Raw genomic sequence first — 14,473 nt, 5'->3', positions numbered from 1 at the left:
ATCCAGGGCCAATTCTGAAAGGAGCAAGAACCAAGTCTTCCTAGATTGAACAAAGAAAGGCATAAGGGATAATTTGAGAATGCTGCTACACTGCCCTAATGCCATCTTATCACAGCGTCACCTCAGCCTTCGAGAGCTTTAAGGATATAGTTTAATTTACTTTTTATTAGGAGGCCTAGAGTGACTCCTGCTGGTAAGCATTCAGTTTATTCCTGCAATTACTAGTTCATCGGGTCAACTTAAAAAACAAAATTCAGGGGTCCCAAACCTGGAAACAATTATTGCAACCATTATTCTTGCTCCTTTCAGGATGATTTTAGTCTCACAAAACTCCAAGGACTGTGGTTATGGCAAGGTCCTTTGCTGTACCGCCTCCTTTCTAACCTAAAGCAGCCTGTTTTTCTGGTTCTGAGGCTTTCTTAAAAGTGTAGAGAATTAAACTATCTGCTTCAAGAGTTCTGCTACTAACCAATGAATAGCTATTTCTCATATACTTAATTTGAATGTCCAAAGACTAAAAATATACATTAAGGCCTGTGCCACTAACCTTCCATACTATAGGCCTTCCCACATCATGTAATAAAGTCCTATAGATATAACACACACCACTTTTTAGGGCTATACTACATAGTTCTTTATTATAAAAAATCCTACCCAAATGTTTGTATATTAGAGTTGCTCAATTCAAAAGAGTAAATACAAACTCAGTCAAACTCTGGACTTAAAACTATGTAAACTGCAGTCGGAGGAAGGGTGGGGGGCTAAGCTGTCTACCTTTGTTCAGTCCTCAAAGGTCAAAACCAAATCAAAACCAGATTTAGAGCACAACCAGACACCAATATGCAAATTCATAGGCCAATTTAGGAATAAATCCATAAATAATCCAAAAATGATCACCTGTAACTTTTCCATTATCATCAACCAACACTAACCTGGTTAAGCCATAGAACAGCCTAGGGATTACATACAATCTCACTCCAAGACCAATATATGGATCCTAGGGAGAAAGCACGGCAATACTGGCTCTTCTGGCTCCCGGCTCCCCGCAAAGCAGAACTACCAAAAGAAGGAATGCCTGTCTGTATGGTATGTGTGATATGTCCACTCAACACTGCCTGGGAGATACAAGCTGAGTAGCATTCTATGCTAGACGGTTCCCCCATTCCAAGTTTAAAGCTCTTAAGCAACAGGAGGCAATAAGAGTGTATTTTATTAAGAAAGGGTGTAACCAACTATAACTTGTATCAGCAAGCTAATAAAAGTATTCACCTAAGCACATTTGTGCAGAGGAGGGTAAAGATTGGGTTTTGACATGCACTAAGAAATGTCCTTGGTAGTTAGTGGGTGTTTTATTTTTGTGCCTTCAGAACCAGATAAATATGATGTTCAAACACCAAGGAGCTGAGCTTTGAAGTCTGAGCAAGTACCAGTCAGTATTGCTCAGTTTCTCCCATCAAATTTATCTGTACCTATGATTGTAAAAAGAGCTCACCACTAGAAAATGATAAACTGGTTTGTCTCTGAGAATAACATTCTTTTTAGACTAACAACGTGAGTGAAACAGACACCGAACGTGTTATACATTGGACCCAACAGCAGTATGCAGATGCATGTGCATTAACCCCTTTATTCAGCTTCCAAAAGCCACTGCCTCTTTGTCACAACTGCTGTATTAAAAGCCAGTCATTCACATTTCACACTGTCCTTTCTACATATGAAAAGATCTTTTTTAAAGGAGAACCTTTTAAAATTGCTTATAATAGATGATGGGAAGATAGACATCACGAAGTTCACCTGAAACATTTTCAAAGGGATTGGCTACTGAAAACAAGTTAGCGAAATACACTTCTTTTAAAACTATGTAAACTTTTTGGTTATTGATGGAAGCCAAAAATCTGAACCTACTATGGGGGCAATTTTCTTATGCAGCTTATTCAGAAAAATAAGTTCTGTAATTGTTCCCACACCTATGATCCAGCTACAACTAACAGCCCTACCTACATAAGCATGTTATGACACACTAGTCCTTCTGTTCTTTCCTTTCTATTCTTTTTGTCTTTTGTTCTGAAACCTTTCCACTAATGAAAATGAGTTACAGCCCAGGCTGGAATCTCATATAGATATATAGATATAGATCTATAAATCTATCTCCTATATCTATATATACACACCTTTTTAAAGAGGTACTTTGGTTCTTGAAGACAGTTATTTTTTGATTCAAGAGATAAATAAAATGAATTTATTTTCATTGAAAAATAAGCACAGCAGTGAATTTAATGATACCAATCTAACTCCTTTGATACAAAATGAGAGTTGAAAGCAGCTTGAAGGGGAATGCCTATTGAAATCAGCGCATGTGAATCTGCACAGCTTTGTAACCGAACGTCTAGCACCATTGAGGTAAGAAGCATGCCAGCTGGGACGGCATTGTGCACCACAAAGTGTGGGTTGTAAGCCTAAGTCCTGAGCACAAACCCTGGTTTCCAAGTTGGCAGGTGCTGAAAACACAGCAAATGTCACGCTTGCAACTCACTGGATGGAAGAGCTCTGAGTAAAGTAAGCTAAAAAGAACAGAGCAACAGTTAAAACTTATTTCAATTTGATATTATTTTTTCTTTGCAAAGTTAATAGTAGCTATTAGTATTATGTGCTAAAAGAAAACTCAAGCATGAAAAAAGAGACACTGAAAAGTTTATGCATGGGAAATAAGCAAAAATAAATATAACAAAGTAAATCTATATTCAAAGTTACTGACATATGTAAAACTTCCCAAACCTATTTTTACTATTTTAATATTAAGATTCAAAAGCAGAATCAATTCCTGGCCTTTCCCTGATCTATTTATGATCTTAGCTGATCTAACTAGTATCTAACTAGTATCACTATAGCATGGTTAGTCACCTATAATCTAGTTTGCCTCAGTTACTCCACCAAAAACACAGCTAAAAACAAGTTACAGCATTTTCATACTGCTATACATTGAATTTAATATAGAAAATATTTCAACAGCACACTCAGACTAAATGTTTATGTTATCATCTTCAAATGATTTTTTTTCTCATATATTCTTTTTTTTTTTTGGCTGCGTTGGGTCTTTGTTGCTGCTTGCAGGCTTTCTCTAGTTGCGGCGAGCGGGAGCTACTCTTCATTACAGTGCATAGGCTTCTTATCGTGGTGGCTTCTCTTGTTGCGGAGCACGGGCTCTAGGCGCGTGGGCTTCAGTAGTTGTGGCACGTGGGCTCAGTAGTTGTGGCTCGCGGGCTCTAGAACACAGGCTCAGTAGTTGTGGCGCCCGGGCTTAGTTGCTCCGCAGTATGTGGGATCTTCCCGGACCAGGGATCAAACCCGTGTCCCCTGCACTGGCAGGCGGATTCTTAACCACTGCGCCACCAGGGAAGTCCCTTCTCATATATTCTTTAGTGGAATTCAGATTTAGTATTTGAGATATTAACCCCAAAATTTAACTTAATTTTTCTATCAACTACCTGCCATATAAGTCACTGCCTCAAGAAAAATCTATTTTTAACTCATCCCTAGTGATACGCTCAAAGCTACCGCTATCCTGCCTATTACCCAGAAAAATGAAAATGAGTGAATTTCATTTTCAGTAGGTAAGAGGAAACTGAAAGATACAGCTTGTGATTTCATAGAGTTTAAATACCCAATCTGAAGACTGAATCCTTTGGATTTAAAATATCAAGAAAAAAAATTAGTCCCTGGCTCCAATGGTAGAATATCCCTGGGAGCAGTATGAAAAGCACATTTGCCCCACATACTACATTAGCCTGTGAATTTCTTCACTCTTCTCGTCACTTTGTCAATCTTCTATATTAACCGAAAGCAAAGATACTTTGTTTTATCATACCCATTACTGTTTTTAAGAAGGACCAGCCTTGCCTATTTTGTCCTAGCATAACCTGCAGCTGACCTGAAACAGAAAAGAATTGATATGAATGAGAAGCTGGCATGCTATTTTAAATATCACTTTACATCTTTTAATTTTCACCTAGAAACAAAACAAGAAACACCTTGATCAAAACCAAGTTATTCAGGGACTTTCCTGGTGGTCCAGTGGTTAAGAATCCGCCTTCCAATGCAGGGGACGTGGGTTCGAATCCTGGTTGGGCAACTAAGACCCCATATGCCATGGGGCTGCGGGGCAACTAAGCCTGTGCGCCGCAAGTAGACAGCCCGTGCACTGCAACTCCTGAGCCCGCACGCTCTGGAGCCCACACGCCACAACTACAGAGAAGCCCGCGCACCAAAACGAAAGATCCCGCTTGCCTCAGTGAAGATCCCATGTGCTGCAACTAAGACCTGACACACCCAAATAAATAAATTTTTTAAAAAAACAAGTTATTCACCCCTTGTAATGTTAAACTAGCTAATTAAAGGTAGCGAAGCTTTGGGCTTCCCTGGTGGCGCAGTGGTTAAGAATCCACCTGCCAATGCAGGGGACACGGGTTTGATCCCTGGTCTGCGAAGATCCCACATGCCGCGAAGAAACCAAGCCTCTGCGCCACAACTACTGAGCCTGAGCTCTAGAGCCCATGAGCCACAACTACTGAGCTCACATGCCACAACTACTGAAGCCTGCGTGCCTAGAGCCCGTGCTCTGCAACGAGAGAAGCCACTGCAATGAGGAGCCTGCGCACCGCAATGAAGAGTAGCCCCCACTCACTGCAACTAGAGAAAGCCTGTGCACAGCAACAAAGACCCAATGCAGCCAAAAATAAATAAATAAATTTATTAAAAATATAATAATAAAGTAGCGAAGCTTTGATTATGTTCTATCCTTATGACGTACATCATATCGTATTGACCTCATCTCTGTAGAACTTTTTTTAAATGGTTCAAAGATTTAAACTCTTTGAGGTTAACTAGAGAAAGTGACACTGCTCTGGCCAGCATTTCTATAGTAATAGTAAGCACTCTAAGCATTGAGATATTCATTTAACCACCAATAAAAAGGTCAAATAAATAAACAAATCTGAAAACCAAGTGTCTTCTACACTAGCATAAACAACTGATTCACTGTACTTTACATACTATACTGTCAGTTCCAACATAAACCAAGGTCAAATCAGATAAACTACTTAAAGTATTGCCCAACATCAAACTTTAAAATGCCACTGTGAATGGTACTGTTAACTCAACTTACAGCAAGGAAAACAAAGGTGACTCACTGATCAAAGAAATCAAATCTAGATGATGCAAGGTGGAAATCAATGATAAAATCTTAGCCCGCAGCTTCCTAAATGCATAGTAAAAAACCCAAACCCAACTCAACAACTCAGTGAACCTGAGGCATGGTCATTTGGGGGATCTGTTCTCAGGTCCCTTGTTAGTTGTCACTGGAAACAATGCCTTGGTGTTCAGACCTAAGAAGGAAGGTGCACCCTATCCTTGACCATTTGTTTTCAATTCAAATGCATCCACATTAACATTTTCCCCATCATACCTACATTTATTACTAAATAACTACCTCTAAAACAGATAATGATCTTAAACCTGAAGGGTATTCTTAGAGTCTGCTGAAACACATCATAAAGGACATTTCGTGAAAATCCAGAATTAGGATATCTAGCCTTCATTCCTTAACTAAATAAAAAGGTGCTTTCAGCATCAGCCCTATCTAGAGACTAAAGAAACAGCAGCTATACAGTATGATTTCTTAAGACATTCTGAAAGGCCCACCTATTCCAAACCTTCCCTCTTACTTATCTACCACTCATTCGCCTCTCTTCACTCATCTAATCACTCCTGAAATACAAATGCCTTACAATGGGACTGAATACATTAACTCAGTGGCACTGAGGGTTAAAATCCTGAACAATTCAATATATTGGCTCTGCCGGGAAGGTTTCCTTGGAGAAAAGAATATTTATTTGGCACTGGTGTGCGCTAAGAATTATGCTAAGATGATTTACATTTATTTTTCTCATTTAATATTCACAACCCTATTCTGTAGAGTCTACACAACTGCTTCTCTCTCCACTATATCAAACTGCTTCAAAGAAATGTACTAAAGGGAAACCAACTTGAAATAAGTATCTACTATACATTCGGCACTTTGCCAGCGCATTTAAAATATTGATACTTCATTTTCATTGAGGGGGTAAGCAATTTTAGGACAGACTGACAGTAGCCCAAAGAGGTAGAAGGCATAAGAAGGAAAGACCCATGTACTACACTCTGTATAGCATGAGAAGGTAGAAATCTCAAAGCCATGGACCTTTCAAGTGGTAAATAAGGTCATCTGTGAGTGCGTAGTGGTAGTGTGTGTGTCTGGGGTAGGGAAGAATCAAATTAGGGAGATTCTTCAGGTTATCATAATTTTATATAAAATTAAGGTGGGACTAAAAAATTAGATGTAAATTTCTGAGTTTCTCAGATAAAACAACTCTGTGGTCAAATGGATACAAACTGAATTATCAAACATATATCAGAGGCAATCAATACTCAAACCTAAAGTTTACCAATGAATGCACAAAGACATTTTTAGACTGAAAAACAATCATGTGATTGCTTCAAATGTTTTATTATGTGTACACATATTTTTTCATATACATGAATAGATAGTTTGGTTTAAAAGAATCAGAAAGTGACCTAACAATTGATATTTAACTAATGGAGTATTTAAACGCCCCATGTATAGTGGAAATCTATTTTGTGAGCTTTCTCTAAACCTCAGATCAATTTCAGCTGTTATTATGGACTGAATGTGCCCCCTAGAAATTTATGTTGAAGCCCTAGCACCCAAAGAAATAGTATTTAGAGATAGGGCCTTTGGGAAGTAATTAGGGTTAGATGAAGTCATGAGGGTGGGGTCCTCATGATGGGATTAGTGCCCTAATTAGAGACACGAGGGAGTTTGCTCACTCTCTCCCCACAAGCACGCACAAAGAGAACATGTGAACATATAGGGAGATGGCATCCATCTGCCTACAAGCCAAGAGAAGAGACCTCAGAATGAAACCTACCTCATCAGCACCTTGAACTTGGAATTCCCAGTCTTCAGACAATGAAAAATAAATTTCTGTTTAGGCCACCGAGCCAATGGCAGCCCAAGCTGACTAACACGGGGGTAGAAAAGAACTTTAAATATCACCTACTGAACACCCTTGTTTCACAGAGAGAAAAACTGAAGCCCAGAAAAGGAAAGTGACTTGCCTAGGTTCCAATCATTTTTTTCTCCAAAAGTTAATATTTTAAAAAAATCACTTCTCTCTGATATTTATTCTATTAACATTTTAAAGATAAATTATCTGGTACTATAAAATGAACCAAAATAAATTTCAAGTTCAGAAAATAATCTGATACTGCACTTGTTGCAAATTAAGTCATTATTCAACTGGACTTAACAAAATGATCTCTCAATTCTGGCTATGTAATGTCTTTATCATATAAAGATTCCACGAGGAAATCTTAGTTCACTAAAATGAACAAACTTTTGGAAAGGTGAGGCTTATTTCATAGTGAGGTTCAGTATATGGAATATATTATGGAAGTATATTCCAGAGGGAATAAACAGCTCTGACTTGCTTATGACTGATTCTCAAAAATCAACAAATATTATTCTCATTCAAGACATAGCATAAAAGCAGTTTCACTGAATCACAAAGGTTCTATTTATAAACCACACAACATGTAGTTTTCACTCACAATTTCAGGCCTTTCTTCCAAAACTTGCAAACAGCTCTTTAATTCAGCCCAGTATGTTTTATTAAATACCATATTATGATTTTCCCCATTCAGACTCCAACTAGACTTCTTGTTAAGGACATGGAAGGAAAACCTAATTAGTGCTGCTCCAGTGCATCTAAATTTATTTCACCACGAAAATCAACAGAGTAGGGGCTAGATGCTGTCACAGAAAGGCAGACGGATATGGAATGTAAACTGCTCTTTCCTCTACTCTTCCCCTCTCCCACCCCACCCCTCCAAGTTCCATGGCTGGAAATCATCCTAACATTTTTTTAGCCAGGATGTACTAAAATTAGATGGGAACAAAGGACTGACATTTTCATATTAGAGGAGGGGTTAGGAGAAAAATGCAAACTGGCAGCACCCACTCTCTTCTGCATTTAGCCTCTTCATCCTGACTACTCCCTCATCTTTGAAGCAGCAAGGAAGGCAATAGCAAGGGAACTACAACTATTCCAATAGCACTTCTATTCTGCTGTGATCACATAATGATAAACTGCTTCATCTGTAACTATGTTAATGAAGAGTGATAAGTACACTTCATGGTCCCCTTATTCAGAGTATTTCATTATTTCTTTCTAAGCTCCTCAGATAAAATCCAGAACATGCTAATTGCTGGCTCATGTGTAAATTTTTAGGTATTTGGGAAAACAAGTATGTTAGATTCGCTTTTCTTATAAAGCTTCTGGATAGCATGCACAATAGAGCTCACTCACTAACACACCATTTCCTGATGCAGTAATAACAATACACATTTAAAAATATAGAAGAATTTATCATTTCTTCATGAAGGGTCACTTAAAAATGAAAAAGTAGATTTGTTTTTTTATATCTTCCTCCAATAAACTAGGCCAGTAATTTGCAAATACTTTAAGGCACAATTATCTCTTGGTTGTAAGTCTTTCTTACAATGGTATCAGCATGACAAAAGTGCATTCTGCCAGCCTCTACATCCCAGTTTTTGAAGTTCTGCTCCATAAAAGCAGGATACTGATACATTCATGTCTTGAGAATTATTCCTATCTTTTTAATTTGGTTTCCCTGGGCCTAAACCACAGGTCCGTACAGTGACAGCTCAAAATGCTGAGCTGTTAGAGAAGCCCTTTTAATGATTAGTCTAATGCACTGTGTTGTAAAGATTTTTAAAACTCAGTAAGTACCGACTCAAGCTCTCTTTTTTCTTCTGGTTACTGGAGCCCATCTTGACATCTAAGCTGGAAATGAATGATCTTTCAACAACACTCCAGGGATTTTGCTAAGGTCATATTCAATCATTCATTAGGCTTCTTACCCCTTGCTTTTCAGAGTTCCATTGTAGAGCTGGTTTTATTCAGCATTTATGTAGCCCGTGGGCTTGGGTATTTGTCTGCTTAATGTTGAGTTTCATTTCTATGCCACTAACATAGGAATCCATCAATTGACCAAAGAATTTCAAACTATTCTTTTACTTTTCTAACAAATTGCATGGTATGTATGAAGAATAAATTAGCATTAATTTTCTTACATTAACTGTTAATAAAACATGCTCATGTGCTCCCCCTTCTTTAAGGACATCTCTGTTTTCTGCCTAGCTAAGAGAAATGACAGGGTTTCCTAATTTTTTTCCCACTATGCAATTGTCCTTCAACCTACCACGCTCCTCATCTCCCACAGTCAAACTCTAGGTCATAGGCAGCCTCCTTCCAGTGAAGTGTACTAGACAAGACTCCTTTCAGACCCCATCAACACCCGCCCCCCTGACACACACAAACACAATGAACTAAAGAGGTTACTACAGCGAACACAAGACATTTGGTCTCTTGCTCTCAAAGCAGAAGGCTGTCTCTGGAGCACATACATTCTAGCTCACAGTGTAAAAAATAGGAAATCAAACCCAGGTCTCCCCACAGTGGCAGAATGCCGATCTGGAAAGCAACTAATTTTTCACATTTACATATATTTTCATTATAGGCTGCCAGACGCACACACACAAATATATAAAATAAAATTATTTAAGACAACATAAATCAAAGTCTATTCACATAGGCAGGGATACTCTATTTCTTTGCATATCAATTTAAGAAAAATTATTTCAAAGCCATATAAAACTTAATAACTCATATAGGTACTTTAAGGTTTCTATTATACTCTGGATGAATGTGAATGAAGGTCAACATATAGTAATGCATTACAGTATCATGGAAATTTAAAAATAAATAATAAGTGAGTTGAAACACATTATTCATACCAAAAATAAAAATCTTTCATATATGTTTACCTCCCTTCCTCCCCCAAAATAGCCAGAAAATTGCACACATAATCACAGATGAAGAAAGGCAAACTCGTTGCTACTACAAAGGGAAAAAAATCATTCAAGGACAGTTTGTACTTATTGTAAAATGGCTTTAGTCAAGCTGCCAAGAGTAGTGTCAGGTTTGATTCTCAAATACATAAATGCCAGTCCCAAAAAGCAACTCGAACTTGTGCACCTGGCTTGAAACAAAATGTTCCGAAAACTTTCTATTTGTTAATTGGTGTAACGCACCCATTCAGGCCTCCAATCCCTTTGGACTTGCACACACACTTCCTATACACACAGAAGTGGCCTGTTATGCAGCAATAACATCATCATGAAAAGCAACAATTCTGTGCAGGCTCCACAGAGAAGTCTCGTTTGCATTTCAAACAAGTTTCCTCAAAATAAGGGTGTCTTTTGATGTAATAAAATTACAATTCCAACTTCTTATCCAAATAAAACAGCATTCACTACATAACTTACTGCTCCCTTTTATAATTGCATAATTTCTTTCACAGTTACCCACATATTCATATGACCTAACAAAACTAAGTTTAATAATAATGTATTTATGACTTGTTTCAGTAACTTGGGGACATTAACTGGCCTGGGTTTTAAAGTGTGATATTACTTGAAAATACTAATAATTTATTGTTAGCATTTTTGGACCTTCCATTTGTCCTGATTTCAATCTCTGAGAGGCTGATTTCCAGCAGGATTAAACTGATAAGAAGAGATGACAACTCCCTGTTCCTAACCGTATCAACAGCTCCATGATTCCCCCCCAAACGTCCTACATTTTTGCAAGTGGAACACACATACCCCCCACAATAGTGACTCACGGAGCTTTTCAACAAAGGCCCCCTCCAAGCTCTCAGTGAATCCAACCCAATGTCTCAATCTGGTTGCACAGAAGGCCTATTTTGTTCCATCGATGCTTTAAAATAGCATATACGTAACAACTCAGAATTCTAAAAAAGTACTTATATACTATTACATATTTAAAATCAAGAAATATTAATGTGAAAAACAACAAAGACAAAATCTCAATAAATTATAAAACACTGATTCTATGGTTTAAGATCCCATGTCTAGTTTATAAAATCAACACAATTTTACACGTTTAAATCACAGATATTTTAAAGTAATTTCTCACTTTTTACATGTTAAAAATTAAAGCTTTTCCAAAAATGTTATTTGTGTTGAAAGTTTATGTAAATGTCTTCAGTTATCTTGTGCAAGGCAGACAGTAATCTTAATGGTTGATTAATGTTGATCTAAATCAAACCACCCTTCTCCTCCCCCTGTCCCCCCACCCCTCCCCGTAACAAAAATGAAAAGAAAAGGTTGTAATGCTAGACTTGCTCAGTACTAGGATAACATTTGCCAAACAAACAAAAATTCTGTTTGTTTTGTAAGCCAACAAGCCCCCAAAGCTGAAAATCATAAAAATTATTATCACTTTTTTAAAACTCATATTGTGACTCCAATATTAAACTATTAGCCCAAATACAAAATGGCACTAAGGATTAATAAAACTTATCTCTTCAAAAACGTTCATAAATAAACTGTTCCTCTTGCTTATTAGCCCCTAACTAGAACACCTTTGTCCCTGTATCCCTGAGGGTGTATATATATAAAACTTACACCACCTCTCACAGAGGAATGACACAGTTCAGTTCTTGATGACGTTAAGTCTTTTAAGACAAGTAGGGAAATGGTGAAAAGTAATGAAGGATGACTCACTATTCTCACAGTCCACTGATCAACAGTCACTAACAGGGAGGTGCAGATCTCCTAAAAATAACTGCCCAACTTCTCTAACAGAATTTTCGATGTACGAGTCCTAGTTCCCCAACTGAACTGTAAATGCCATAAAGGCAGAGACTTAGACCTGGGAGGCAAATACGCTAGAGGAAGAGAACAAGTTTTAGAGTCAGACCCAGAGAAGAATCCTGGCTCTATCCTGTACTAGCTATCTGATATGTAGAAACAAGAATAAGTAATACATGCCTCGAGAAGATATTGAGGGAATTCAACGACTTAGGAAGATAATACAACTTAACCTAGTGCCAGCATATAACAGTATCTCTTAGTTGCCTTTCCTTCTACTATTTATCCCTCACAGTGTGCAGAAGATCATCAGCCACAAAATACAAGCTCAATAAATATTTCTTGATCAACTGATACATTTATCTGATTTTGTTTAATTATACACATAAGGGCTGGGGGATTTTCTCAGGTATTAAATAATTTTTTTAAAAAACCACTATTCAACTCAAAATATCATACTTACTATGTTTTATAGTAGTCTAATAAAACATTAGGAAAGTCGTTTGGCTTATTATTCTGGCCCTGGAATAGCTTGGTCATATCTTCATAAATAGCTATATTCAATTCACCTTTACCAAGGCACAAAAATCAAGAATACATACTATCTGTAAATCCATTTACTGCTTTAAAGTTTTTAACTGTTTAGCAGTTACAGGAAATTTTTTTAAATCAGAAAGAAAAATATTTACATCTCAAATACAAAAGAAAAATTTTAATTATTCTTGGTTGATCTCTAAAACCGAACTACTTCCACGCTCATGATTTTTTTTACCAACCCATTTTATGTATTCAACATGTGCATCCTGTGTACTTACTAAACATTTATTTGCACTTGCATTTTCTGTATCAGGTTTACTTTGATGTAGAGCTTCTTTAAAAAAGCTAACTGAATTTGTCCAATGAAAAGTCTCACGTTTTTTGGAAAACCAATGCTGCTACACTGTTTCCAGATCTGCCTCCAAAGCTGAACCTGGGTGTCCGCAGCTCTTCAAAAAGTTCAAATCCTGCCAGACAGAAGCAAAATACTTTTATTAGGGACTGAATCCCACAGTTAAGGGATATTTGTATTAACAATGTACTTGTCAACCTTTTACAAAATTACGTGATTCCAAACTCTAAATTGTGACTAAATTTCACTTTATGATCTTCTATCCTATATACTATAGGTGTATATGTGTATACACCCAAAAACACTTTGAAATGAACAAGTAACAGACAAAATCAAACCGGAAAAAAGACGCTTTCCATCCATCCTGTTTATCATCCCTGTTTATCATCCCTTCAACTCTGCATCTCCAGTGGCCTCCTTTACCATCTAGTTGTAGGAAGCAGATTACCATGTGTTGAGGTCTTACCATGTATCCGGCACTGTTTTAAGTGCTTTATATGCAGTAAGTCAATTAATCCAAATCAGATATATAAAAGCACTTAATACAGAGAAGATAAGTAACATGGAAATAAAAATGAAAAAGTCCTGGAGACGGATGGTGGCAATGGTGGCACAACAGTAAGAATGTACTTAATGCCCCAGAACTATAAACTTAAAAATGGCTAAATAGTAAATTTTATGTTATATATATTTTACCACAATAAAAAAAGAGTTTGTAACCAAAGATCAAGACCCAAACTGAACTGAACTTGGGAAGGTAAGGAAGTAGTAAATTTCAAAGCAGCACAGGGTGATTTCTTTTTTTTTTTTAACTTAACATGTATTCAAAAGTCCTGGGTTCAAGTCCCAGCTCTACCACTTACTAGGTGAAAGGTTACTAGATTAAGGTCAATTTACCTTAACCAGAATCCTCAATTTCTATGCAAGGAGGTTACAGGTATCACTGCCCCTATCTAACTTACAGTGATTTTGTGAAGATTAAAATAAGAATATGTGGTGTTCTCCTAGCCTATAAAACAAAATGGAAATTTAATGTTTTATTATTCTGTTTTCAAAAAATAAGATGAATAAGGGTGGAAGGTTGGTTAACTCTTAGTTAACCATGGTTTTCTCTCAGTGATGCAACTATCAGTTTGGGAGAATTCTTTTTCTTTTGGGGGAGAAGGTGTCTGCATTTTCTAAGTTTCCATGTCTTGAGCTAAAGCTCAAATAACACTTGTAAACAGAAAAAAATGCTTAAATGGATCAACTGGTTTTTTTATACTTTGCTTCATAATTCATATTCTTAATCAAGCTTCACCAAATCTTAACAAATAACTAAATATTAACATACTCATTAAAAACTGATCATAAGAAAACTTTTCCAAAGAAGGCCAGGACTTTTAAATAATACGATACATTTTAATGCTAAAAAATGGAGCCACTGTGATGGGTACACACCCATATTTGTTTTCTGAAATTTTACATATGCTTAAAATATTTCGTAATAAAAATTCTCAAGAGAAAATGGAGCTGTCTGGGTGAATTTTCTAGGACTAATCTTTTAACTCCCTGGACTAACCCTACAGAATTTAAGTTTTATATTTCAGTAGATAATACATCAAAATGTTGATGTATTATCAACAATACAAAGTGGTTGTACACCAGAGATAGATAACAAATTTTAATTATTTTAATCTATATACTTATGTGTTGGGGTTACTGATATTTTAAAAATTTTTTCATAATGAATCTGATTACTTTTTCAGTAAGACAGGTTTGTGGGGTTT

At 36.8% G+C, this 14,473-nt stretch overlaps 1 protein-coding gene across 4 annotated transcripts in view; it reads right to left on the bottom strand.

Moving 5' to 3' along the window:
- The window catches only part of EEF1AKMT2 (EEF1A lysine methyltransferase 2), a 72,900-nt gene that overhangs the window by 36,772 nt on the left and 21,655 nt on the right, over positions 1–14,473 (bottom strand). For 2 of the 4 annotated variants that reach the window (XM_079900999.1, XM_079901000.1), the window contains exon 6: positions 12,729–12,819. In XM_079900999.1, coding sequence (XP_079757125.1) covers positions 12,729–12,819 — 91 coding nt within the window. Of the gene's footprint in view, positions 1–2,296; positions 2,562–12,630; positions 12,820–14,473 lie in introns of those variants that run through there. The other 2 variants (XM_079901001.1, XR_013824402.1) reach the window with 2 other exon arrangements.

This window comes from Stenella coeruleoalba, assembly GCF_951394435.1.
Source record: "Stenella coeruleoalba genome assembly, chromosome: 16".
Lineage (NCBI taxonomy): Eukaryota > Metazoa > Chordata > Mammalia > Artiodactyla > Delphinidae > Stenella > Stenella coeruleoalba.
The sequence above is the reverse complement of the archived record's forward strand: the minus strand, read 5'-3'. Positions and strand labels throughout refer to the sequence as shown.